Raw genomic sequence first — 27,059 nt, forward strand, 5'->3', positions numbered from 1 at the left:
AAGAGAGAAAGAGAGCGGGATGAATGAATGAAAAGAGAACGACCCTGCTGTGATAGTAATAATTCATCTTCATCAACATCTGCATCATCATCATCATCGTCTTCCCTTTTCTGTCACATCTGGACCATGACAGCAGCAGCTCAGACTCTGCAGCTCGGAGCGACTTGGTCCAACTTCTTCCCCCGGATTCGGAGATGAGATGAGATGAACCGCGGAGCCTGAAGAAGCTTTTTACACCGAGGAAACAGAGGTAGCTACAGGTAAAACACAAAGCAGGCGAACAACTGTGTTTTCGAAGGAGATTAACCTTCTTTTTATATAAGTTTATGCAGGTTTCTCTGTTTAGAAAAAAAAACAAAACAGAAAATTAAAGTTAATATTTTGTTTTTTGCATTGAAAATGGATCGTTATTTGACATTTTCCACACTTATTATGCAGCTGTAGAAGTCAGAGACACACACACAGGAGCTAAAATGAAAAGTTGACTCATCATTAAGTTGATTGATTAATGGTTAAAAACATTTTCTGAGCAAAGACACCTCAGATTTTCCTCTAAATGTTAAGATTTGCTGCTTTTCTTTGACTTAATCTTGTGTCGCAACTTCAAAATGTTATTTTCTCCACAATATTTCATGGACCAAATGTTTTATTGAGTGGCAATAATTACAGAAAGTCAATAAAAACCTTCTGTAATGTGAGTTTTTATCTCTTTTTAAGTATTTTGACCGGGGGAAAAAAGCTAATTATAGACATAGACACACCATAAATGTTTTTGCTGCCCTGAGGAGAGAATTCATTATAATTTTCCAGGATAAGAACAACAAACATACTGTGAACTAGTTGTTACATGTGTATTTAACACAGTTAGAAAACCAGACTGTGTGATTGACAGCTGCTGTTCGGGCCCCAGAAGCACCCGGGGCCCTAAAACTCAACTGGTGCTAATGTCATTTTGAAAAATTGTTAACTTTTAGGGAATAAAATGATAACAAGTTGCATTTAGCGTCTGTTCTGGAGCCTTTGATCACATCACATGAGCTTCATCAGCCCAACCAGACTGAGGTTTGACACTGTTTTTCTGTGTGTTGTGTTTTGCTGCAGCGAGCGACCTGCAGCTGCTCATCATGTCCATGTGGATGATCCTTCCCGTCAGCCTGCCCGTCTTCACCATCACAGGAATATGGGTCGTGTAAGTGAATTCCTCTGACTTATGTATCTACATTTAAACTCCTATTGATGAACTGACGGCGGCAACGACCTGAACCCTGCCAGCTAACCGCTCAAAGTTCACCTATATGTGAACATGTTTCCTTTTTTGGAAAGAAAACTGCAACAGTTTGTTTGCTCAGCGACTGTGTAGGAGAAACATCGTCCTTGAAATTCCTTCTGCTCAGATTCTGCACAGTCACATCTGTAGCTGCACAGCTTCTTCTTCCTATGTGGTGGAAATGAGCAAACATGGGTCATTTAGCGTCGGGATGATTCTCTGAAGTCAGTGCACTTTGGGTTGTCTGATTTTTGAAAAGAAAAAAACTTTTTAATACCTTTTAACGCCTTTTAAGTTTTAACAACAACCCCCTGAAAGTGTTTTTTCTTACATTTTGGCTTAAAGTAGCTATAAGTTTGCTGTTACAGGGTTGAACAAAACTTGGGGACATGATAAAATATTGTTATTTCATAAATAATTGATACATTTTTTCAGATTGTTGTATTGTTTTAGTTAAAGTAGTCTGGGAAATTAATATATTCACAAAAAAATAGGTTAATTGCAATTTTTATTTGTTTTAAATTCAATGAAAACATATGACTCTGGTCAGCGACATACAAATTTGGCTGCTATAGCCTACTCCTTGCAACCTAACCTAAAAAAAAAAAAGATTTCCATTGTGTTTTATAATCCAAAGTCACACGGATCTATCAATTTATGGCTTTAAAAGGCAAAAAAAAAAAAAAGTAAATGTTAGTTTATTTGAAAGTCTTTGAGCTAAACCTGAGGGGCATAAGTCAGAATGAACTGCTTAGCATAAAGACTGGAAACAGCGGTAAACAGCTAGCTTTGTGTAAATGACAATCAGCACCTCTAAAGTTCATAATCTCTCATGGCATCATTTGCTTCTCCATTTTAAAAAAAACAAACAAGTAGGCCTACAAGTTTGGTGGAGCTTAAACTCTCATAATACTTTTATCTGCGTCTTCAGGGCAGATTTGAAGCAACAAGATCCCTATAGCTAGGGCTAGCTTGTTAGCATGCTAATTTCAGTAGAAGAAAAGAAGCAATTAAAACACGAGTTATTGTTAAATTATCAACTCAGATTGTTTCAAGAGACAGATCAACACCAGATTTAAGCTATTTAAAGAGCTATTTCTAAACTTAGCCTCAGCAAATTGCTAAATGTTCATGTAACAAATGCTTAATGGAGCTGTTTTAGCTACGGTGTTTCCGTCATTACTTTTCTTTTTTGCTGAGTGAAAGTTTCTGGACCTGTTGATGTCTATAGTAAAAAAGATGCTGTTTTAAAGCTTAGCATTAGCGAGAATGCTTCGCCCACTATACACCATATAAAATGTGCCATAAGCAGAATCGACCAACAAGTGAGGCGCCGCCAGTGCGTAAAGTCACGGCTTGTTAACCCGGCTGCTCCGTGATCTCCTCTTCCTCCTCCTCCTTGAGCTCATTTACATATTTAAAATACATTTTCCAAGAAACTTGAAATACAGAAATGTTACTTTTCATGTATACTTTTATTGTGTTTAGTGTGATTGTGGTAGGAGTAAAGGAAGAAAATAAGCCTATTCGGGTGTATTTTGGGCATAGTCCATTAGTGTATTGCTCATTTGCATATTCAAATTCATTTTCCAAGAAACTTGTAATACAAAAAATGTTACTTTTAATGTCTACTTTCATTGTGTAAAGTTCCATTGTGGTAGGAGTAAAGGGGGAAAAAAAGCCTATTCGGGTGTATTTTGGGCATATTTGATTAGTGTAAGGCTCATTTGCATATTCAAATTCATTTTCAAAGAAACTTGTAATACAAAAAATGTTAGATTTCATGGATACTTTCATCATGTAAAGTTTCATTGTGATAGGAGTAAAGGAAAAAAATAGCCCCATTGGGGTGTATTGTTGTCGGCACCATAGACTTTATACAGTAAATAATGATGCAAATTAAACATATTTCCCCAACTAGGATTTCTTAGGACTTTTAGTATGTTGTTCTAGACACCTCTTCTGTGACAATTAGCCTACTTCTATTTTTGGGTCCAAAATGAGCTAAATTGCCTGGACTATAATGTTCTCACCAAAACAAACGTCCACACGAAGGCCAAGGAGGTTTGTTAAAAAACAAGAAAAAATGTTCTCAATATATTAATTGTGAAAGCAGCTCTTTGTGTGAATGTTGCTACGTAGCGAGCGTTGGCGTTGGTATCGGAAAACAGTCGGCTCATCTGGACCTGAAGCAAAACAGAAGGATTGTTTTCCACCTCTAAACATCTGTCGGCGCTAACGTTAGCTATGTAGCAACAGCAGAGGTCACATAAAGCTCCTCTTTTTATTTTTTTTTATTTTTTTCAATAATTGTCAAAATCAGTTTGTTTACACTCTTTCTAGAGTGAGATGAGTAAAAACCACTTTAGTCTTATATATGGAGTCAGGCGGTGTGGTTAGCGTTAGCTTAGCATAAAGACTGAAAACAGGGGGAAACAGCTAGCCTGGCTAACTCACCTGTGTCGCCTCTTCTTTGAAGGGATAGTTCAACATTTAGTCAGATCCTCCTCTCACCATAATCCCTATAGTTACAGCAGTAGGTTCGTCATTATTGTCATTATCGTAATTATCGGTGCATGTTGTGTGTGATGTAACATTTGTTGAGTTGTTTTAGAGGCAAATACAGCCGGAACTACATTCCAGACACGGCTGCTGGGCGGAGGGATTTAAAAATCCCAAGTACTGTAGTTCAGAGTATTTGCTTCATGTCTTGTAATGTTATGACTATTTCATAGCGTGGTGAATGTGCAGGTCACAACTTGTCCACCAGAGCATTGTGGAATTGTTGGATTGTGTATTTGATGAGTTTGATGAGGGACAGGGGCTCTGTACCGTTTGTTCACCTCCATTGTGTTCACTGAGCAGCTCACGTCTCTGCCCCGCCGATCTCAAAACAACATGCACCGATAATTAAAGGTGATGAACCTACTGCTGTGACTATAGGGATTATGGTGAGAGTAGAATTTGCCAAAAAATGTTGAACTGTCCCTTTAACTGAAATGCAGAAACAGTGCATTGAATTTAAAAGGGAACTATTTCTTCACAGTTGTATCCATCCGCCAACTACATCGTTATCATCATCACAGCTGCACCAACGATGACTTTTACATTTCTGGTCTTATCGCTGGTTTACAGATGATGCAGTTTATTGATAAGTGAGATTTTTTTTTGTGCTGCATTTTTTTCACTCAGTCTTCAGTCTTTATATTTGTCCAACTGAACCACACCGAGCTTAAAAATACCCTTTAATTGCCATCAAAGCAGCATTTTTAAACCTTGTTATGACAAGCAATACAAACACAGACATAAATAAGTCAGAAAAACTGTCACACTTCCACTAATAATAACCCGTTAATGGAGCCTCTTCCAAAGACTTTTAATATTTACTTGAGTTCAACAGCAGCAATAAATCCAGACACTCTCCAGTTCTTCTCGAGGCCTACATAAATAAAGAGGAGGAGAATTTAGGGGCTTTTTCTGTCTGTGGGTCTGGAAGAAGAAGAAGATTTAAGAGTGAGCTGAAGAAACACACGGTTTCTTCCAGAGACAGTTTTAAAGTCACTGTCAGCTGTTTTTTTGTTTTTTTTTAACTCGTCCAGTTTCATCTGCTCCGCTGTAAAAGCCTAAAAGTCTAGTAATCCTGAACAAGATAATGTGAGTTTTTGCAGATTAAAGGATCAGACCTCGATCCGCTCACCTGGAGAGTCGCTGAGTCAGAGAGCATTGTGGGAAAACACAGACGCTGATCAATAGATTCTGTGTCGGATCAATGTTTCTGATCAATGAACTGTGATCAGAGTTACAGTTAGTTACTGAACTCTATTGATGTACTGTAGGATTGTTCACCTCATTTATCTGAACCAGTGACACAACTCTGATGGATCTATAGATGTTGGATGTGAAGTTAGAGCCAAAGATACCAAAGATGGTTAGCTTAGCTTAGCTTAGCATAAAGACTGGAAACAGATGGAACCTGTCCAGGTTACGTAATCCATTTTACTTTCATCCCAGTTGTTCAAAACAAAGTTGGATTGGATCAGTCTGATCCTGAACTTTTTAAGATGACCAAATCCAGTTAATGAGTGCTCTAAATGGGACTGTCACTGTGTAGCCTATAAAATGCAAAATACACATTTCAATTTTCATTTAATTATCCAGTAGTTGGGAAAAAGTTATTTTTACCTGAAATAATCAAAAGTTAATTACTTTAATACTAAAATTTAAAAATCAGATGCAAAATATCAATGGTTATAGGCCTACATTATAAATGTTGCTTATTTGACCATTTTGAATTGAATTAACCGGTAAATTACATTTTGTTCCTGAAATCCCCCCTGAATCCATCAAACTGCTGGGATCAGAATAATCCTGTTCTTTTGGATCAAAGTTATCCAAATCCTATTAAAAAGTGTAGAACAACACAAACTGAGGGTTTGATCCAGATTAAAACCTAATCTAATCTGATCTCAGAATCCGTTTTTAGTTTGGAACAACTCAAGATTTGATCCAATCCATTATCCAAAATCCGATTAGATTAGATTACCTTTGAACAACAGGTTATCAGTGCCTGCCTGTCCATCTGAAATCACAAATTTAAACTTCCTGTTCTTCTTTTTCACCTTATGACAACAACAAAGTTAACATCTGGCTCAACGAATCACTATTTCATCATCCAGACGTCACCGTGTGTGTATGAATTTTTTAAAAGGTTTTCCTCGTAGCTGCTGCTCTTCACACTGAGTTGCATCATTGTGTTGGAAAAGCTGCACTTTTCCTGAAATGCAGAGGAGTTTTGAGAAAGAAAACACAACTTCAGTTTTTGAATTTCCCCCAAAATCTCAGAGTTATTCCTGTTTTGTCTCAAAGTTGGACAGTAAATACCTCCAGTGGGACATTGATGGTGATGATAATGATCTAATAGGCTAATAAAATACAACATGTCCCACAATATCTGCTCTCAGTCATATTTTCCAGTTATTGCTTCATATTAATTCTCAGTATCGTGAGTCAGACACCCCCCCCCCTCATGTTGTGTCCTCAGTGGACGGACAGCGTCGCTCTGTGAGAAGCTTTTCACGCCTGCGTTAAAGTGGACACAGGAATTTTTCACAGCGGCGTCTCTGGGGGTTTTCAAAGACCCCCTTTGCCCCTCCAACCCCCCTTTTCTTATTCTGTCGGCCATCTTCTTCTCCTTCTTCTTCGTCCTACATGTCGCCACCTGCCTCGTCGTCGTCGTTGACCCAGAAACTCAAACCGAGGGGAAAATGACTCAGTTCAGAGCAAAGTGCCGTGATTCCTGTTTGTTTAACACGGATCAATTCAGGATCAATGGATCCATGATCATCATCACGTGTTTGATTTTCACTTTCCACTCAGTCGGCTCGGTGTCTCATGATCAACTCGCTGCTGCAGAATCACTTCTGTCCTTTAAGTCGTGATGATGCGTTCAAGCGTTCGTCAGATGAGGTGTTGTTAAGGCCTGAGCTCAGTCCCTCGAAACTAAAACACATTTCTCCTCCGTTGACGCTGAAAGGGACACGATGAAGTCCAGTTAGTCATCAGAACCAGTTAAGGAGGACGATACATTGTGTTTTTATGTGCGTTACACTGCAAAAACTCAAAATCTTACCAAGAATATTTGTCTTATTTCTATAGTCAAAATGTCATTTCTAGTCAAAACAAATCTTATTATACTTAAAATAAGACTCATCACATTAAAAAGTAGCTTGTTTTTAGACACTTTTTACTTCTTTCAAGCATATTTTCACTTAAAATAACCCTTCTTATTACAAGCACAAAAAACCTGCTTTCACTGGCAGATTTTTCTACTTATTTCAAGTGAAAATTAGTTTGAAACAAGTGAAAATGATCTAAAAACAAGATAATTTTTTAGGTGATGAGTCTTATTTTAAGTGGAAAGAGGTTAGTTTTGACCAGAAATGAGACATTTTGACAAGAAATAAGACAAATATTCTTGGAAAGATTTTGAGTTTTTGCAGTGTGTGTAATGACTTATCTCAGGTGTTTTTTCTCCTCTGACGTCAGAGCTCAGGTTAAACTGCAGCCGCTCAGGACACGATGACGAACACAAACACACAAACCTCGTCAGTCGGTCAGTCAGTGAACGCAACACCGTGGACCGACATGACACTGACTGTACATGGTGTGACGGTGCTGTCGAGTGCTGTGTTTTAAGATGGGAAATCAGAGCTTCAGTGTGACAGTGTGACAAGTTTATAGAACAACTTCTGACTCAACTTCTTCTTATTCTTCTCTGCTTTAACAGATACGCCATGGCCCTGTACAACCAGCACGTCTGCCCTGTGCAAAACTGGTGAGCACACACACTACACACACACACACACACATGCACACACACATGCACACACATACTTTACCACTTCCTGCCAAGTCTGTCCTTCTTAATTCAAACACGACGAGGCAGGAGGGGGAAAGAAAACAAAAAGTGCTTCAGGGGCAAATGTCGACATGAAGGGAGGACGAGTGTATGTGAGTGTGTGTGTGTGTGTGTGTATGTGGGGGGGGGGGGGGTTAGTGGGGTTGAATATAAAGAGGAGGAATCCAGTCTGGTGTCAGGAATCATCTGTGATGTCGGGGGAATGTGAAACATAAACATGGATTAAAATCACCTGCTGGATTCTTTAAAGGAAAAAAAAACCAAAAAAACTCCTCCACAGCTGCAGAGACACAAACACTGACAGTGAAGCTCTCAACAACCTCTGGATAACATGGAGGGTATCTAAAGGGGGGTGGGAGGGGGGTGGGGGGGTCTGTAAATGTAGGTCACTGGTTCAGTTTCAGACACAGACTGGTACAAGGTGCTACAAAAACACTAGATCATCTGTGATTTATAGGTTTAATTAATATTATCTGATCCGTTGCATCTCTTAGATTAGTTTGACTTTCCTGTGAGGTGGAGGAGGTTCTTATCTTAAATAGTGACCAGATAGAGAATATATAAATGTATTAATGGGGGAACAAGCAAAATATGTCCTTACATTTGCAAAGACCCATAGAGCAGACGACAGGAAAGGTATTCAAATTAGGAAAAACAATTACATTTATTCACATCAGAGCTGCAGATAGAGAGAGGGAGCTGTTTCACCTCGATCAAGTTACAGGTAAAACACAACAACAGTGTTTTCAAAAGAGATTAAACCATTTTTAAAGCTCACAGGGAAACAGGTCATTTCTCTGTTTTGATCTTTTGTTTTTATTGATTTAATTGATCATTATTTGACATTTTATACACTTATTGTGCAGCTATATCAGGTGATCAGTTGTGAAATCCTCCCAAAACACTGCGAGCCGCTATAAGCCACAAAGCTAATGTTAGCATTAGCAGCTGTTTAGTTACAAATCTAGAGGAAACATTACAAAAGTTCAACATCAAACTTCATTCATTTACTCAATAAAAGCTGTAGAAAGAGGAGGAAACATGTACAGTAAACACGTGTTAATTGTCTCTATAACATCTTTTCTTCCACTGAGCCAAGTTAGCATAACAAGCTAGCCTCCTCATTTTCCGATACCGAGTCACTGTAGCGTCCAATTGGCTCCAAAGACGCAGCTACAAACTGTCCTGTCCTGTAAACTCAGTGATAGTTTAAGCTCATTAATTTGCACATAAAACATAACAAATACATTGTGTATAGTTTTTTACTGTGTGAAGTGGATGAAGAGGTGAAGTAGAAACAACGTTGATTTGTTTCCCTTCTTCTGTGTTTTCAAGCTTCTTTTAATCATCTTTTAACTAAAAGCGCTCTGAGGTGAAGCTGTTAAACTGTAATGATGATGATGACCTCACACACACACGCACTCTGACACACTGTGTGTTATTTAACAAACCTCTCACCTAAAAACACTTTGGGTTAATTTTCGACCGGTTTGCGTCGACGTGAACGAAGCTGGAACCATTAACAGAGTTCGTTAACTTGCTTCGTCATGCAGGTCGCAGTAAACTTTTGACCTTTAACACTGCAAAAACTTTCCAAGAATATTTGTCTTATTTCTTGTCAAAATGTCTCAATTTTAGTCAAAACTAATCTCTTTCCACTTAAAATAAGACTCATCACCTAAAAATTAACTTGTTTTTATACAGTTTTCACTTGTTTCAAACTAATTTTCACTTGAAATAAGTAGAAAAATCTGCCAGTGAAAGCAAGTTTTTTTGTGCTTGTAATAAGAAAGAAAAACTTGCTCCACTGTCAGATTTTTCTACTTATTTAAAGTGGAAAATTTGCTTGAAAAAAGTAAAAAAAGTGTCTAAAAACAAGCTACTTTTTAATGTGATGAGTCTTATTCTAAGTAGAATTAGATTTATTTTGACTAGAAATGACATTTTGACTAGAAATAAGACAAATATTCTTGGTAAGATTTTGAGTTTTTGCAGTGAACCTGGTTAAAGATGAAAGATTCAATGTTTTTTTTTAATGCAGCAGCTGTAGTGTTGATGTCTGAAGGTGTGTGTGTGTGTTATGTGTTTCTAGGTTTTACAACGAGTCGTGTGAGGAGCAGCTTCCTCTGCAGCGAGGACCTGAGCTGTGCTGCACGCTGGACAACGTCCCGCTCATCAGGTGAGAGTCGCTACCTGAGCAGGTGGCGTTCAGGGACGTAAACCGCTGCTGCTGTGAGACAAACAACAGACACACAACAGACACACAACATTCGTCTAGTTTCTTCACATTGAACCAAAACAATCGCTGCTGTTGGAGACGCTGAGGTTTCTCCAAACCGCTGCGGTGAAATGTGGATGAATCGGTCACCGCTCTCGGAACAATAACACTGCAAACACGGCGTAACCACGGAGACGAGTGACGTGAAGCGGCCGCGGTCTGTGGTTTTCCCTCCGTCGGTTTTACGAGCCCTGGTTCTGGTTCTGGTTCTGCTGTTTTTCCTCTTTTTATTGAAACAGTAACACAAACAGGACACACACAGACACACACAGAGAGAGACTGTTGCCCTGTGGTCAGAGGGAGAAACGGGGATAAAATTCACCTTTTGTTTTTCTGAAATCTCTGTGATTTATGAGTCAAGTCCTCGACTCTGGAGACTTGATGCTCAAAACACCAGAAAAACTAGAAACAATGAACAAAAAGGAAAAAGCAAACAGATTAAATCCAGATGAGAGGCAGCGATAATGAGGCGCAGGTGAAACACCTGAGGGCCGGAGGAGCTGAACCACACAGAGTGAAACAGATAGAAAAGACCAACAAAACAAAAAAAAAAAGAAGTGAAACCAAGAAAACAGAACCTGAGATTCTGGATCATCAGACACATCAACATGTTAACTGAAAGTTTTACAGAAAAATAAGACATAAAACATGATAAAGGAAACAGATATGACAATAAAAGAGTAAAGAGTTGTCATACAAGGTGAAGTATTTTTAGTTTATTAGTCAAAATTCATCGCAAATAAAGTTTCTAATTGTTAAAAATAAACCTTAAAGGATTATTTATGTCTTTAATAATCTTCTGCTTTATGCAAATGTGACTTTATTATAATATTGTGCAGAAAACGTTGCTTAAAATGTGCAACAGCCGCCCCACCCGTCACATTCACTGATCACAGATTTCACTATAGCAACAACCAGCAGCAGCTGATCCAAACTAAAGGTCAAAATAATTAAGAAAATTGTTTGTTTGAACTTCATGAAAGAAAGCGCTGCTTCACCGTGCTTTAGGATGACTCTAGGAAAAAGGTCACGGTCATGGTAAAGAGATTTTCTAAAAGCTGCAGCAGGTAAAACATGAACTGTGACTCCTCGTTTATCATCCAAACAGCTGCAGCAAAGATGTAAAAAACCTGCAGGAACCAGTTTGCAGTTTGTTGAAATGACTTTTCTTCAGTGGAGTTTAAAGTTTCTGCTGCTGAGCTGTGAGATGAGTCCACACTTGTCCAACAGAGGCCGTCTGTCAGGTGGAGCAGTGACCTTTGACCTCTGCAGGAAGAGCAGCTTTTGTTGTGTGAAGCAGCAGCAGCAGAAGATCTGTCACCGTCACACACAGACGCAAAATAACGCAAACACGACGATGATTGAACTCTCAGCTTCACGTTTCTTTCTTTCTTTTCTTTTTTTGTGATACATTTTTTATTGGATTTTTATTGGAAGTTACCAGCTATAAATATGCAAAAAAAAAAGAAAAAGAAAGAAAGTGAAAAATGCCAACAATTATTAAATTAATGATGGAGATATTGTTAACGATAATAGAAATAATGAATCAACACTTAAAGGGACAACGAGGAGTTTCTATTTGGTTATAAAAAAGTCTCATATTAATGTGGATGAATCTCCGCTACCCACACTTGTTAATCGGCCCATTTTCGATAAATTTTTTGTTTGTCTTTATTTATTTTGTTATTATTAGTGGTGGTGGAGATGCTGGTCGAGCCGACCAGCGTTTCTTTACTTTCGGTTTCGTGGCGAGTCATGAGAATAACGCCGCCGAATCACCGTTTATGGTGGGAACTACGACGGTATGTGATCGTCTTCGAACCTCTGACTTTAATTCTTGATGAATGAAAACATGAGTCTGTCTTGCGCCGGTCAAAGAATTTCACGGTGCGGAGGCTCATAAATGTAGTGTGAAAACACTTTGCTTTTCCAAAACTCCTCGTTGTCCCTTTAAACATAACTACTTCCATGTCCGTATGTAAACAAATAAAGGTACAACCCGACCTAAACAGGTTTTAAAGTGCTCCAGATCCTGTATTAGGGGCACGGTGAAGTATTTGAGAAATTAAAATAAAAATAAATGAATGAATGACCAAATAAATAAATAGAAAAATAAAAATATACCAAGTAAAAAAATAAATCTCCACATACACATAAACATAGACAACAGGATCCCCACATCGCTCCGTCCTCGACCTCCTGCTGAGGACGAAGTACTCCAGGAAAAAAAGCAAAACAAAACAGAAAAAGAAAAAACTCTGGCGAGGTTTTAATACCACAGAGTCACATATAAGGTCTTTGTGCTGCTGCTGCTGCTGCTGCTGCTGCTGCTGCTGCTGCTGTTTCAGGACTATTTTTAAGTCCCTGGCTCAGGAGGACTTAAAGGAACCAGGATCGGTCTGAACTCTGAGAACCTGACTGAACTTGAGCCCAGAGATCCTGGATTCGAGCCCAGACCAACGTCAACGCTAACGTTAACACTCTGCTCTGCTCTGCTCTGCTCTGTTCTCTCTGCAGTAAATGTGGGACTCTGCCTCCTGAGAGCTGCTTCTTCAGCCTCATCTGCAGCACCGGCTCCTTCATGGGTGAGTCAGTGTCTCAGTGTCCCAGTGTCTCAGTGTCAAAGTGTCTCAATGTCCTACTCAGGTTTCACTCTTTATATTATTTTACTTCTTTGCATCTTCACACACACACGTACAGTAGTCGTGGAGCTGCACTTGGCTCATTCACTGCAAAAGCTCAAAATCTTTCCAAGAATATTTGTCTTATTTCTTGTCAAAATGTCTCATTTCTAGTCAAAACTAAACTCTTTTCACTTAAAATAAGACTCATCACCTAAAAATGAACTTGTTTTCAGATCATTTTCACTTGTTTCAAACTAATTTTCAATTGAAATAAGTAGAAAAATCTGCCAGTGAAAGCAAGTTCTTTGTGCTTGTAATAAGAAAGAAAAACTTGCTCCACTGTCAGATTTTTCTACTTATTTCAAGTGAAAATAGACTTGAAAGAAGTAAAAAGTGTCTAAAAACAAGCTGCTTTTTAATGTGATGAGCCTTATTTTAGGTATAATTAGATTTGTTTTAAAGCAGAAGTGAGTGATATATTTGTGTTAATATAAGTCTTAAATAGTTCTATCTTCCGACAGCAATCACTTACATAGAGTGTTTGGACTGAAACACGGGTCTGTCAGTCACTCTGCTCTGCTCTGAGCCGAAGAGAAAACATTTATCGTATCCTACAGTTTTTATCCAATGAGGAGAGAGAACGGCATGCAGGGCTGTGTGTGCAGCCAAGGAACGCCGTGAATGTGGTGACGTAGGGACGAGGACTGTTATGGTGCGTTCAAGGAAACTCGTATTTTTCCGACCGTGAAGTGGTACCAGTTCGATCTGGTACGAGTTCACCGGTCGGAAGTTACGAGTGGCCGTTATAGTGACTTTCACCGGTAAAACAGGTCGGAAAAACACGAGTGGGTTGCCTGGAACGCTACAAAGTCGTAAGTTGTGACTTGAAGCTGTAATTTACGATTTCAAAAGCCTGCCTGGAACGCAGCATTAGCGAAAACGACCGGACCACTTACTTCTGCTTTAACTAGAAATAACATCTTGACTAGAAATAAGACAAATATTCTTGGTAACATTTAGAGTTTTTGCAGTGTAACGTTCAAGAGACCTCAGACTTGTTGTTTCAGCTGTAAAGTCTCTCCCCCCTCCCTCCCTCCTCCTCCACCCAGGAGAAGATTTGCCCTGTGCCATGAATGCAGCGTTTTTATACCTCACACGAATGAGAGTTCAGCGACCGCTCTGCACATTGATTCTTCTCCTTCTTCTGTTTGCTGAAGTAAAGTTTCTAGGAATCTGTGCTACTTTATTCTATACTGAGCGTTAAACATGGAGGACGTCACGTCAGGTCTTTAAACATCAGCAACATCATTCTCTTCACAGAAAAAAAGAAAAGTTTTCACTGTGCAGAGATCAAAAGAATTAAAAGTATTTTTCATAAAAAGTTGTGAGAGTACGGAGGCTCAAAGACGTCACAAAAAAACAGCATTTATATAAATTATTATCAGTTTCCTTCATTCTGACTGAAGACAAATTAGCTGACTGAAAAAAGAAATGCTAGTGGAAAACGCAAACTGTTCCTGTTTATAAAAAGCTTTTTCAAATGATCAAAAGTCTTTATTATGTTAAAGTTGTTATTTATTCATTAATTAATGGAGGTATTGATGCACGCTTTATTTGATGATGAGTTATAGCTGCTTTTGTAAATCCATTTTTGAATTTATTTAGTATTTATTTAGGATTGATTGTTTTATGTGACGTCCCTGGTCCTCCATACGTTGCATTGTGAATTAAACTTCCTGTCAAATGTTTTTGTATCACAGAAATTTAAATTTCTTTCAGGCCTGAAAACCATATTGATGCTTCCTCACCACACTGCTCAACATTTTCATTTAATTAAAGTTGACTCAATGACACAACTGAAAATGTTTCAAAACAACAACTTAGTGACTGAAATTGAAAAACTGAAGTATGTTTTTATGTAAATGAAGTTTATTAAACAACTAATTCCAGAAAAGAAAGTGTAAAAATGGATTAAACACAGTCAATGAAATGAGGTTTATTTTGATTTGGAGGAGAAAGTTGTGTGGAAAACAATACAAAAGTGCAAGAAATATAATAACTCGAGGAATAAATCAACAATAAGACTTGTCATTTTATCAGTCTACGATCATTGATGTTGAAACCAGAGATAAAATCATTGAATATCTGGTAGTTTCAGGCTCCAGGTCTCATTTCACTGGTGGAATCTGAAGTGCTTCACTCGTGTTCGGTCTCAGTGACTTGAAAGGAAACTCCACCCGTCGTGTTTGTGTAAAATACTAAAATACTGCAGACCTGAGATCAGTGCTGCAGCCGAGGGTGTCGCTGTTAGGTAACAGCTGTTTGATGTGGTGTTGGACAGGAACTGGGTCTGCTGGGTGTCGGAGCGGAGCAGTGAAGTGCTGAGGATCACGTAGACGTGGACACGGAGCAGCGGGAGATCCACGACCACGCTGCTCCGAGTCTCCGACCCCTCACCTGCACACACCTGATTTCACACCTGTTCTCACACCTGTTCTCAGACCTGTTCTCAGACCTGTCCATCTTTGATGAAGCTCACGTGTTTCTTTTCTCTGATCTAAGTTTTGAATTATTCTTGCAAAACACCATAAAAGTTATTACCGTATTATATGATGTGCAAATGAATCCAAACAGAAAAACAACTTCATATTTGGGAATCTGTGTCCAGATTACATTCTGAATTTCTGCTTAAAAAGTGTCTGAAACTATTGATCGATTATTTTACATACAGTACATTTTCTTTAATGAAAACCATGTGTGTAGAGATGCAGTCGCGCAAAAAATGAAGAGATCGCTTCAAAATGCTCAGTTTTTCTGGTTTTTACTATTTATAGATATATGTTTGAGTAAAATGAACATTATTGTTTTATTCTATTAACTCCTGACAACATTTCTCCTAAATTTGAAACAAAAATATTGTCATTTAGAGCGTTTAGTGACAACTAGTCAAAATAACAAAAAATATTGGGTAACACTTTATTTGACGTCTATCTCTATAACGCATTATAACCATACTCATAATGAGTTATAATGCAGTTATAGCACTGTATAACTAACACTCATAATGCTTTATAACAATAATCATAACACACTATAAGGCATTTTATCTTGACTTATAAGGTCAGGTATTATAATATGTTATACTTGTTAGTAACTCGCTGACAATGCCCACATCGATAATGCATTATAAATATAGTTATAATGTGTTATAATTGGCTTATAAACGTGTATAACTATCATTATAAACACTCATGAATCATCATAAGGCTTTATAACAATAAGCATAACACATTATAGAGCATTATAACTCTATTATATTATAATACTTGACCTTATACGCCATTATAAAATGCTCTATATGTGTTTATAACTATAGTTATACAGTGCTATAACTGCATTATAACTCATTATAAGTAGCCTATATTTATAATGTGTTATAATTGGCTCATAAACATGTATAACTATCATTATAAACACTCATAAATTATCATAAGGCTTTATAACAATAAGCATAACACATTATAAAGCATTACAACTCTATTATAATACTTGACCTTATACGCCATTATAAAAATGGTGTGTTATGCTTAAAGTGCTATAAAGTTAAGCAAGTAAAGTGTTACCCAATATTGAGTTTTTCAGATTTTGAGTAATAATAATCTAAAGAAAACATGTTCATATTCATTCCTAAACAACACAACACGAATATTTTAATTCAGGAAGAGTAATCTAAGTTGTAATCTTCCTATAAAACCAGATGTGGTTCAGGTGATCATCATAGAAGATGCTTTTTTAGAAACATTAGTGAAAGTGGTCTCTCGGCTGTATTTGCTCTTTGGCCCATAAACCCACAAAGATACAAAAACACGGCCTCTTTTCGCGCTGCGTTCGCTGCACGACCAGAAAGTCGGGGGTCGCGGGCGGCGCTCTCGGCTGGAGCGAGCGACGGCGTGAGCGTCCAAACAGTTTGAGCAGCGTGATGATGAGCTGCAGATGTTGAAAACTGCTGTGATTGAAGCTTTGATGGAGGCGTTTGTTCTGTAAACAGACGTGAGGAATCTGCTCACACAGAGATCAGACACAAAGACCAGACTCCACCAATAACCGATAACTGATCAATCAGCTTCCTCCTCCTCCTCCTCCTCCTCCTCCTCCTCCTCCTCCTCCTCCTCCTCCTCCTCCTCCTCCTCCTCCTCCTCCTCCTCCTCACTTCCTGTTCTTCCTCCTCCTGCAGTGATGCTGATCGGTTTGCTTCGATACGCTCACGTGATCGAGAAACACCAGAACTGCGTCCTCAACACGGCCGGACTCTCCACCGGCTGGATCTGCGCCGCCGGCCTCATCATGGTGGGAAACTTCCAGGTAACACACACACACACACACACACACACACGCACACACACGCACACACACGCACACACACACACACACACACACACACACACCATTGCCATAATCCCTATAGTCATAGCAGTAGGTTCGTTACCTTTAATTGTCGGTGCAAGCTATTTTTAGAACGGCGGAGCAGAGCCGTGAGCTGCTCAGAGCTACGCTACGGAGGCTCATTATGGGATTTCTTGGTTTCCCTCATCAAACTCATCAAATACACAATCCAACAACTCCACAACGCTCTGGTGGACAAGTTGTGAGCTGCACATTCACCACGCTATGAGATAATAACACAACGTTACCAGACAGAGTTGTTCTAGAGGGAAATTCATGCAAAACCGCTGATGCACGTTGCCTTCAGGGACAGTTTTTCATCAACAGTCTCTGTATTTCCCTCTAAAACAACTCTGTCTGGTAACGTTGTGTTATTATCTCATAGCGTGGTGAATGTGCAGGTCACAACTTGTCCACCAGAGCGTTGTGGAGTTGTTGGATTGTGTATTTGATGAGTTTGATGAGGAGGGAAACCAAGAAATCCCATGAGCCTCCGTAGTGTAGCTCTGAGCAGCTCACGGCTCTGCTCCGCCGTTCTAAAAATAGCTTGCACCAACAATTAAAGGTAACGAACCTACTGCTATGACTATAGGGATTATGGCAATGGTGCCAATTTGCCAAATTGTTGAACTATCTCTTTAAGTAGAGATGTGAGTCGTCAGTGTTCAGTTGTCCTACGTTTGAAGTGGACAGTGAAGTGGATCATTAGACAGAGGAAAGTGGAGCTGAGTGGAGAGATGTGACTTTTATTATTGATTTTAGTTCGGTTGAACAAGTTAATTTGATTGGTTGAGCTGATTGATTTTCAAAATAAAACGCAGTCAGAGTCTGAATCATTGTTTCTTGCGTCACTTAGAGTCGGAGTTCACAGAAAAACAAACCAAAAACATATCATCATAAAAACAAACACCTGAAATTTTTTTGTCCTTGCAGCATTTATCAAAATAAAAACGTCAAAGTTACATAATTTCTTACATAATTGTTTTTCACACACACACACACACACACTCAGATGTTATCTCGGTGATTATCTGCCTCCGGCGATTGTAAAACTTTTTGACATCGAGGTGAATGTTTGATTTTTTTTTTTTTTTTTCCTCCTTATTAAATAACAGTGGTTTTGTTATTGTAGCAGCTCAACATGAGGCCTTCACTCTGTAAACACAGACTTTAACACACCAACTCAACTCTGGACCCCAAGTATAAAGATGGAAAAATATTAAATTATTTAATATTTAAAGTTTTTTTTTTCTTTTTCCACACAAACGGCTCAGACGGGACATTATGAGTGATTTATGGCGTTGTTGCCGCAGCAATGTTTTTGTATGAAGAGAATAAAATATTATTATCTGTTGACAGCAGGGCCGTTTATTCCTAATACAGAATCTGACACTTTATTGATCCCTATTGGGAAGTTTAAAATTGGTGTTGGTGTCTTGTTATCCTGTTTTGTGATGGACCAGATCAGCCTGACGCGAAAATATAAAAATATATTTAACAAACTATTGAGCAGAGTCAGAATTAGAATAGTTTTTTTTTTATTTCCAACTAGTTTTCACACCTACACCGGATTTGACACAGTGGTTAGAGCAAAGAAGAATAATCTCTGTGAAATCAGCGCTGTTATAACTTTACACTTCTTCACTACGACTCTGAATTTAATCTAAAATAATCTGATTGCACCACATTAGTGTGAAACTCTGCTGGATTACGACTCTGACGACGGGTTAAACATTATTTATTTATTTTTGCACGAACATACAGTATCATATCCTATCACATCATATCATTTAAAATAGTATGAACAATCGTTACCCAAAAGGGCTTATATGAAAACCTAACCCATGAAGAACATATTCAAAAACCAAATTTGTTACAAGTAAAGACAAGAACATTTAAAGCAGAAGTAAGCGATCCGGTCGTTTTGGCTAATGCTGCGTTCCAGGCAGGCTTTTGAAACCGTAAATTACAGCTTCAAGTCACAACTTACGACTTTGTAGCGTTCCAGGCAACACACTCGTGTTTTTCCGACCTGTTTTACCTGTGAAAGTCACTATAACGGCCACTCGTAACTTCTGACCCGTGAACTCGTACCAGATCGAACTGGTACCACTTCACAGGTCGGAAAAACACGAGTTACGAGTTTCCTTGAACGCACCATAACAGTCCTCGTCCCTACGTCGCCACGTTCACGGCGTTCCTTGGCTGCACACACAGCCCTGCATGCCGTTCTCTCTCCTCATTGGATAAAAACTGTAGGATACGATAAATGTTTTCTCCTCGGCTCAGAGCAGAGCAGAGTGACTGACAGACCCATGTTTCAGACCAAACACTCTATGTAAGTGATTGCTGTCGGAAGATATAACTATTTAAGACTTATATTAACACAAATATATCACTTACATCTGCTTTAATTAAATGATAAGATGATAATGAAAAATAAGTAGGAAAAAGATTAGTGATTATACAGTGAATATAGTAAAAACAGGAAAAATAAATACATGAATGAATAATGCAAAACAATAATGATACATGTAATAATAATCCCTGTAGTAATAATAATAAACATCTTGAAACGTGGCCTCCTGCTTAGCTCCTCCACACATTCTACCATCAGTTTTGTGCGGATGCTCTTATTTTGAAAGGACACAGCTGAACGAGAGTTACCTTTTTTCGTGTTTTTCTGTGCTGACGTGTGCTCTGAGTCTCAGCTCTGAGTTTCTGTTTCTGCAGCACATGTCACATGCTCCAACATACATACACTGTACATGAAGTCATGCGCCGCCGTGGCCTCGGGTGTGGAGTGGACCGACCGAGTGAATGTTGAACATGTTGCGACCGTGGAGCTCTGCAGCAGGAATGCAGCCTCACATTTACTCTGACATTTATGTGTTTGGACATGTGCACAGCTGGAATGAGACCAACCGACTGCTCTTCAGTCTGAAGGAGCTGCTGCTGCTGCTGCTGCACCTCAGCTACATCCATGCAGTGGAGCTGAACTTGTTGCTGCTACGTAGTTTGTATGTTTGTTGCTCTGTATTTGGTCGCCAATAGGGAAACATCTGTTCTCTTCCGGTTTTTACAGCTGTTTCCATGAAAACATCTGTCAGTTACAGCTGAGAGGAGAGGAGCTGCAGGTCCGGCTACGTTGTCATTTTAATTCACTTTTATAACAAACAAGTGATTATTGCAGCTTTAAAACTTCACTTTTTTACACTTTTTCTGTGTTTTATCTCAAGTTTTGATGCATAAAAAGAAGATTTTCACATCTTCATCACTTGGTCACAACATTAACTCAACACATGGAAAATCTTAGGTTAAAATGTGCTGAGATTTGATTAATAAAAAGGACTTTAATGTAACTCTCAGAGCTTCACAGAGAAGTTTTAGCTTCTTCATATCCAACGACAGGCTTGTAGCTTGTTAGCTTAGCAATCGAGTGACCATTTGTTTTCATTAATTAAGTTAAAATAGCAACAAACCCCCCCCAAAAAATTTATGCATGTGACCAGAGGAGCCATGTTGAGTGCCGTAGTGACATCACAAAGTGACAGGAAGTCCTGACGGCTGGTTTTAAGGCTCAGTTTCTGAATACAGGCTGTGTGCATTTCTCTGTGGACTGAGGCTTTGATACTTTCACAGTATTAATATAGAACCTAGAGCTGCTTTATAATCACACTACACATGGACATCTACCTTTATACTGTATGGAGCTTTAACACAAACATCTACCTTTATACTGTATGGAGCTTTAACACAAACATCTACCTTTATACTGTATGGAGCTTTAACACAAACATCTACCTTTATACTGTATGGAGCTTTAACACAAACATCTACCTTTATACTGTATGGAGCTTTAATACAAACATCTACCTTTATACTGTATGGAGCTTTAATACAAACATCTACCTTTATACTGTATGGAGCTTTAACACAAACATCTACCTTTATACTGTATGGAGCTTTAACACAAACATCTACCTTTATTTTGAAGGAGCTTTAACACAAACATCTACCTTTATACTGTATGGAGCTTTAACACAAACATCTACCTTTATACTGTATGGAGTTTTAAGTATCTGAATATTTCCTCCACGTGCTCCCTGTGTTTTTCTGTTCGTGTGTTGCAACAAACGTCAGAATTGCAGTTAGATATATGGTTATCCTTAGTCACGTTATGTGTGCATGTGTGCATGTGTGCATGTGTGCGTGTGTGCGTGTGTGCGTGTGTGTGTGTGTGCGTGTGTGTGTGTGTGTGTGTGTGTGTGTGTGTGTGTGTGTGTGTGTGTGTGTGTGTGTGTAAGGTCAGTATTGTTGGGGCCTCTTCTCCGTCTCATGTTCCTCCAGGCTGAGGTCCTTCAGGCCTCTCACCATCCAGCGGTTAGGGAGGTGGAGTCGGGGGCGGTGGTGATGGTGTGTGTTTGCATATGTGAACGTGTGTGTGTGTGTGTGTGTGTGTGTGTGTGTGTGTGTGTGTGTGTGTGTGTGTGTGTGTGTGTGTGTTTTTGGGGGGTTTCTCATCTTTTTTGGTGATTGGCCGCGGCGCCTCCTCCCCCGTCTCCACTTGCATAATGACCCTCTGTGTGTGTGTGTCGGCCTCAGTGTAAACACAGTGATGTTACTGTACGTGGAGCAGTAAACAGCTGAGGGCAGATGTTTACATCTGTAGTATGAAGTGCTGATGTTGAGGTTGAGAGGAGGAGGAGGAGGAGGCGGGACGAGGCACTGTTTGACTTGTAGACGATCAAACTTGTCCACTGTCCGTCCATCCAGCTCCAAATTACAGATTTATTTAGTCAATTCTTGCATTTTGATAGATAGACTGACAGACACAGACAGACAGACAGACAGACAGAGAGATAGTAGGAAGGTGTACTTGGGTCACTTCACGAGGACTGAACCCAAAGAAACGACTGGAGCACTCGATGCAATGCAGATATTTAATAATAATAACCTTCCTACCTGCTGGTCCTGTCTGAGAGCACCGATTTACCCGGCTGAAGCGCAAGAGCACCCTTCCTTTTGGAGACAGAGAGATAGTATTAGGGCCACATTGAGGAAAAAAAAACACAGACTTTGAGAATAAAGTCGTACATTTACAAGAATAAAGTCGTAAATTTATGACTTTATTCTCGAAGTTTGTGATTTTTTTTTTGTCAATGTGGCCCTAATACTCGTAATATTTGATTCTGTGAGTTGTATTTGTTTTGTTTCATTGATGCTTGATGCTTTGGCAACATAGTTCTCGTAACATTCATGCCAATAAAGCAAATTTGAATTTGAATTTGACAGAGAGAGACCTGAGATACAGAGAAAGTGTAACTGTCTTCTCTCGCTCTGCTAGGAACTAGGAATTTAGTAAAACTTTGCCCCCGGGGGGAACGACGAGTTTCCAGGAACAGCTCACGAGGTCCTGAGGCTGATGATGTTCGATACCCGACAACGTCAGACGTCAGGAACAAAGAAAAAAACAGCCGCTCTCTGTCTGTCACTCTTCTGTCGGCTCTTTTTACACTCGACATTTCAGAACCGGTTCACGTCCACGTATCCATCCGCCTCCTCTTCCCTGTAATTAGGCCTCTGAACCAGCTGTGATGTCGTCGTCCACCTCCCTCTGTTATCATCATACCAGCTGCTGTGTGTGTGTGTGTGTGTGTGTGTGTGTGTGTGTGTGTGTGTGTGTGTGTGTGTGTGTGTGTGTGTGTGGGCCCATTATGAAGGGACAGGTATAATCGCAGGGAGCTGCTGCAGCTGAGTTCAAGTTGACACCGTGTCGTCGTCGTCGTCGTCGTCTCTCTCGGGTGTCGTTGGTGTCGTTCATTCTCCTGATACTGTAACACAATGATTACCCAGAATGCCGTGCATGTGTGAGGTCACCGTGACCCGTGTCGACCGTGTTTGCAGGTCATTTTGTGTTTTGTTTTTTGTTTTTTTTGTCCATGTTATCTAACTCTCACCCTATTCATCAACCACACTGCAAAAACTCAAAAATCTTACCAAGAATATTTGTCTTATTTCTAGTTAAAATGTAATTTCTAATAAAAAAAATCTCATTATACTAAAAATAAGACTCATCACATTAAAAAGTAGCTTGTTTTTAGACACTTTTTTACTTCTTTCACGCAGATTTTCACTTGAAATAAGTCGAAAAATCTGACAGTGGAGCAAGTTTTTCTTTCTTATTACAAACACAAAAAACAGCTTTCACTGGCAGATTTTTTTTGACTTATTTCAATTGAAAATGTGTTTGAAACAAGTGAAAATGATCTTAAAAACAAGTTAATTTTTAGGTGATGAGTCTTATTTTAAGTGGAAAGACATTAGTTGTGATGAAAATTTAGACATTTTGACAAGAAATAAGACAAATATTCTTGGAAAGATTTTGAGTTTTTACAGTGCAGAAGTTCTCATTAATCCTACAGGACCTTGAACGTTACTTATTGATCGACACCAAATTAATCAGCAGCTTTGAACTGAATCTGAAACTTGTTGCTGCTTGTAAAAGTGAAGATTTGTGTTTTTTTTTCTTCAACTAAACTGTAAATCTGAAGAACAAAACACGATACATAAAGTTTTTTTTAATATATAATACATAAATGAATTAAGTGATCATTGGAATAATCAAGGAACATTTATCGCATCTGTTGCCACTGCAAAAACTCAAAATCTTTCCAAGAATATTTGTCTTATTTCTTGTCAAAATGTCTCATTTCTAGTCAAAACTAATCTCTTTCCACTTAAAATAAGACTCATCACCCAATAATTAACTTGTTTTTAGATCATTTTCACTTGTTTCAAACAAATTTTCACTTGAAATAAGTAGAAAAATCTGCCAGTGAAAGCAGGTTCTTTGTGTTTGTAATAAGAAAGAAAAACTTGCTCCGCTGTCAGATTTTTCTACTTATTTCAAGTGAAAATCTGCTTGAAAGAAGTAAAAAAAAGCTACTTTTTAATGTGTTGATTTCTATTTTAAGTAGAATGAGATTTGTTTTGACTAGAAATTACATTTTGACTAGAAATAAGACAAATATTCTTGGTAAGATATTTGAGTTTTTGCAGTGTGTCTGGACGTTTCTGGACAAAGTTTCATCTCGTCGTGTTTCCCAGGACTTTGATCTGTGTGTGGCGCTGAGGGAAAGGTCAGAGGTCGGTTAGGATTCGTCCTCTGGGCATCGTTAATAATAATCTGAACCGACCAGATCTCACAGGAGTCTGGACCACAGAGGTGGACGGACCGAGCTTCATGTCCTTCTATAGAGATACGGAAAGAGAGACAGCAGCAGCACGGCTAAAATAGAATAATAATAAGAAGAAATATGACATGCAAAAAAAGAAATACATTAAAAATAACTGGAGTAAACAGAAAAACAGAACATGAAGTTTCTGTTCTGAATCTAAAGAGGAAAGTGAAAGAGGAACTATGTTTAGTTTAGTAATAGTGATGATGGTTAAATAAATGTAACTTGTTACGCCCGTAACCCGTAATCTCTTGTTGATGACAGATAAGACTACACGGATATACACATGATGGTAGATGATAAATAACGTTATCCACCGCTCCATGGATTGATTTCTCACTGGCTTCGTTGTTGGAAACAAATGCACATGGAGGAGAGGAGGGTTAGAGACACGGACAAGAAGTTACACTGCAAAAACTCAAAATCTAACCAAGAATATTTGTCTTATTTCTAGTCAAAATGTTATTTCTAGTCAAAACAAATCTCATTATACTTAAAATAAGACTCATCACATTAAAAAGTAGCTTGTTTTTAGACACTTTTTACTTCTTTCAAGCATATTTTCACTTGAAATAATGTGATAGTGGGGCAAGTTTTTCTTTCTTATTACAAGCAAAAAAAAAAACTTGCTTTCACTGGCAGATTTTTCTACTTATTTCAAGTGAAAATAAGTTTGAAACAAGTGAAAATGATCTAAAAACAAGTTGATTTTTAGGTGATGAGTCTTATTTTAAGTGGAAAGAGTTTAGTTTAGATTAGAAATGAGACATTTTGACAAGAAATAAGACAAATATTCTTGTAAAGTCGAGTTAAATTGATAATAATGGAGTCGTCGTTTTCTGTTTTTGTCTTTATTTCTCAGGTGGACTTTGCCAAGGTGCTTCACTACGTGGGCGCCGGCGTGGCCTTCCCGTCCAGCATGCTGTTCGTGTGTCTGCAGTCGGCTCTGACCTACAGACTCGCCAAGACCCAGGACGAGTACCGGGTGGGTCACCTGCGCGTGGGCATGGCCCTGCTGGCGCTCATCGCCCTGGTGCTTAGTATCCTTCCACCGTCAACTAGACCCTCTGTCAGAGTGACCAGGGGGGTTTATGAATTCGTGAATATGTCTGGTTTCCATAGTTTTTTCACGGGGCCGTTAAGCATGAAGTTAAATTGTTTTAGCTTTGCACAGCGACTACGGTATTTTGTTGTATTGTCGTGTGACCAATTAAGCAAATTAAGCTCACTTGGTAGATCACGCAGAACAAAGTCTGAGTTTTCTGACTTTTCTTATGGGTTCATTTTCTAATACAATAGTGTTTTTTATCATTATTTCATTCCAGAGGACCTGTTTTATTTTATTTTTCTACCATTAATAAACCTCAGGAAGCCGATCTGAATTTGTAGGGAGACATTTTGTTGTATAGCTGAATTTTCTATCCATACAGATGAGGCATATTTATATATAGGGCGTCTTTTTTGTAAACTCCAAGTATCATTTAAAGGAATAGTTCACCAAAAAAATGAAATTCAGTCATTAGTGACTCACCCCTCATGCTGATGAATACTCCGGAGTAGTTTTTTATTCCTCAAAGTGCATCTAGAGACCCGGGAGGCCGGTTCGTAGTCCAACGAAAACTTTATATGAGAGTCAATAGCGCCCGACACAAAAACGTCCATAAACCTACACAAAAACCATTTAATAGTCCTCCACACTGTTCGTCCACTGCAATCCAAGTGTCCTGAAGGGAGATAGTCCAGAGTTTACTGGAAACAACCTCATTTAGGACATTTTTACAGCCTAAACAGTCCTGTATTTTCGCTCTGACGTTCATGCGCCCCAGGTAAATTCAATACAGGACTGTTTAGGCTGTAAAATGTCCTAAATGAGGTAGTTTCCAGTAAACTCTGGACTATCTCCCTTCAGGACACTTGGATTGCAGTGGACGAGCAGTGTGGAGGAAGATTACAAGTTTTTTGTGTAGTTTTATGGACGTTTTTGTGTCGGGCCCTATTGACTCTCATATAAAGTTTTCATTGGACTACGAACCGGCCTCCCAGGTCTCCAGATGCACTTTGAGGCATAAAAAACGACTGAATTTCATTTTTTGGTGAACTATTCCTTTAAGTAAGAGCCGAGTGTCCTCTGTTTTGGAAATCAAAACATGGTCGTACCCCCTATCCTCTGTGTGTGTGTGTGTGTGTGTGTGTGTTTAGTTTGGCCTGAAGCTGCTCTGTCTGTGTGTGTGATGTGTGACGCTGCCCCCTGCTGGAGAAAACACTCCTCTACGTCTCTCTGACTTCATGTGCTCCACCTCCTTCTTCGTCGGTTGGTTTCTCCTTGACCTTTTGACCTTCAGGCGGCGTGTTCTTCTGCCAGGAGAGCTTCGCCCTGCAGCACGCCTCGGCCATCTTCGAGTGGACGTACTGCTCGCTCATCATGCTCTTCTACGGGACCTTCGCCTTCGAGTTCGCCGGCATGTCGGGCGACACGCTGATGGTGCTGTCCAGAGGAGGAGGAGGAGGAGGAGGAAGAGGAGGAGGCGCCGTGCTGAGCTTCTCCGCCGCAGAGCACAAGGCCGAGGCGGCGGCCGCAGCGAACAACCACCACCACCATCATCATCATCTTCATCATCATCATCAGCCGGAGAACTTATCGATCCTTTAAAGTGATGATGATGATGAGGAACGACTCAAACTGGAGCGGAGACGCTGCAGAAGCTCAACAGGGACCAAAGACAAAACGCTGCACAACACTGCCAGTGCCTTTCTGCACACACACACACACAGCTCTTGTATTTGTTTA

The 27,059-nt window shown here is 39.2% G+C and overlaps 1 protein-coding gene across 1 annotated transcript; it reads left to right on the forward strand.

The window, feature by feature from the left end:
• LOC311002793 (transmembrane protein 150A-like) lies at window positions 1-27,043 on the forward strand. The gene is made up of 8 exons (XM_083994301.1): window positions 1-260; window positions 1,102-1,189; window positions 7,554-7,601; window positions 9,778-9,864; window positions 12,481-12,548; window positions 16,822-16,949; window positions 25,134-25,311; window positions 26,614-27,043. The coding sequence occupies exons 2-8, from the start codon at window positions 1,125-1,127 to the stop codon at window positions 26,919-26,921; spliced, it is 882 nt and encodes a 293-aa protein (XP_083850427.1). The 5' UTR covers window positions 1-260; window positions 1,102-1,124; the 3' UTR covers window positions 26,922-27,043.
• Window positions 27,044-27,059: the final 16 nt, after the last annotated feature.

The sequence above is a fragment of the Trachurus trachurus genome (genome assembly GCF_905171665.1).
Source record: "Trachurus trachurus genome assembly, chromosome: 19".
In the NCBI taxonomy this organism is placed as follows: domain Eukaryota; kingdom Metazoa; phylum Chordata; class Actinopteri; order Carangiformes; family Carangidae; genus Trachurus; species Trachurus trachurus.

Bases quoted from the DNA above. Each gene is read 5' to 3' on its own strand.
- LOC311002793 (XM_083994301.1), top strand. From the start codon at position 1,125: ATGTCCATGTGGATGATCCTTCCCGTCAGCCTGCCCGTCTTCACCATC. The intron at 1,190-7,553 runs GTAAGTGAATTC...CTGCTTTAACAG, and splicing joins ATCACAGGAATATGGGTCGT to ATACGCCATGGCCCTGTACA. The intron at 25,312-26,613 runs GTATCCTTCCAC...TTTGACCTTCAG, and splicing joins GCTCATCGCCCTGGTGCTTA to GCGGCGTGTTCTTCTGCCAG.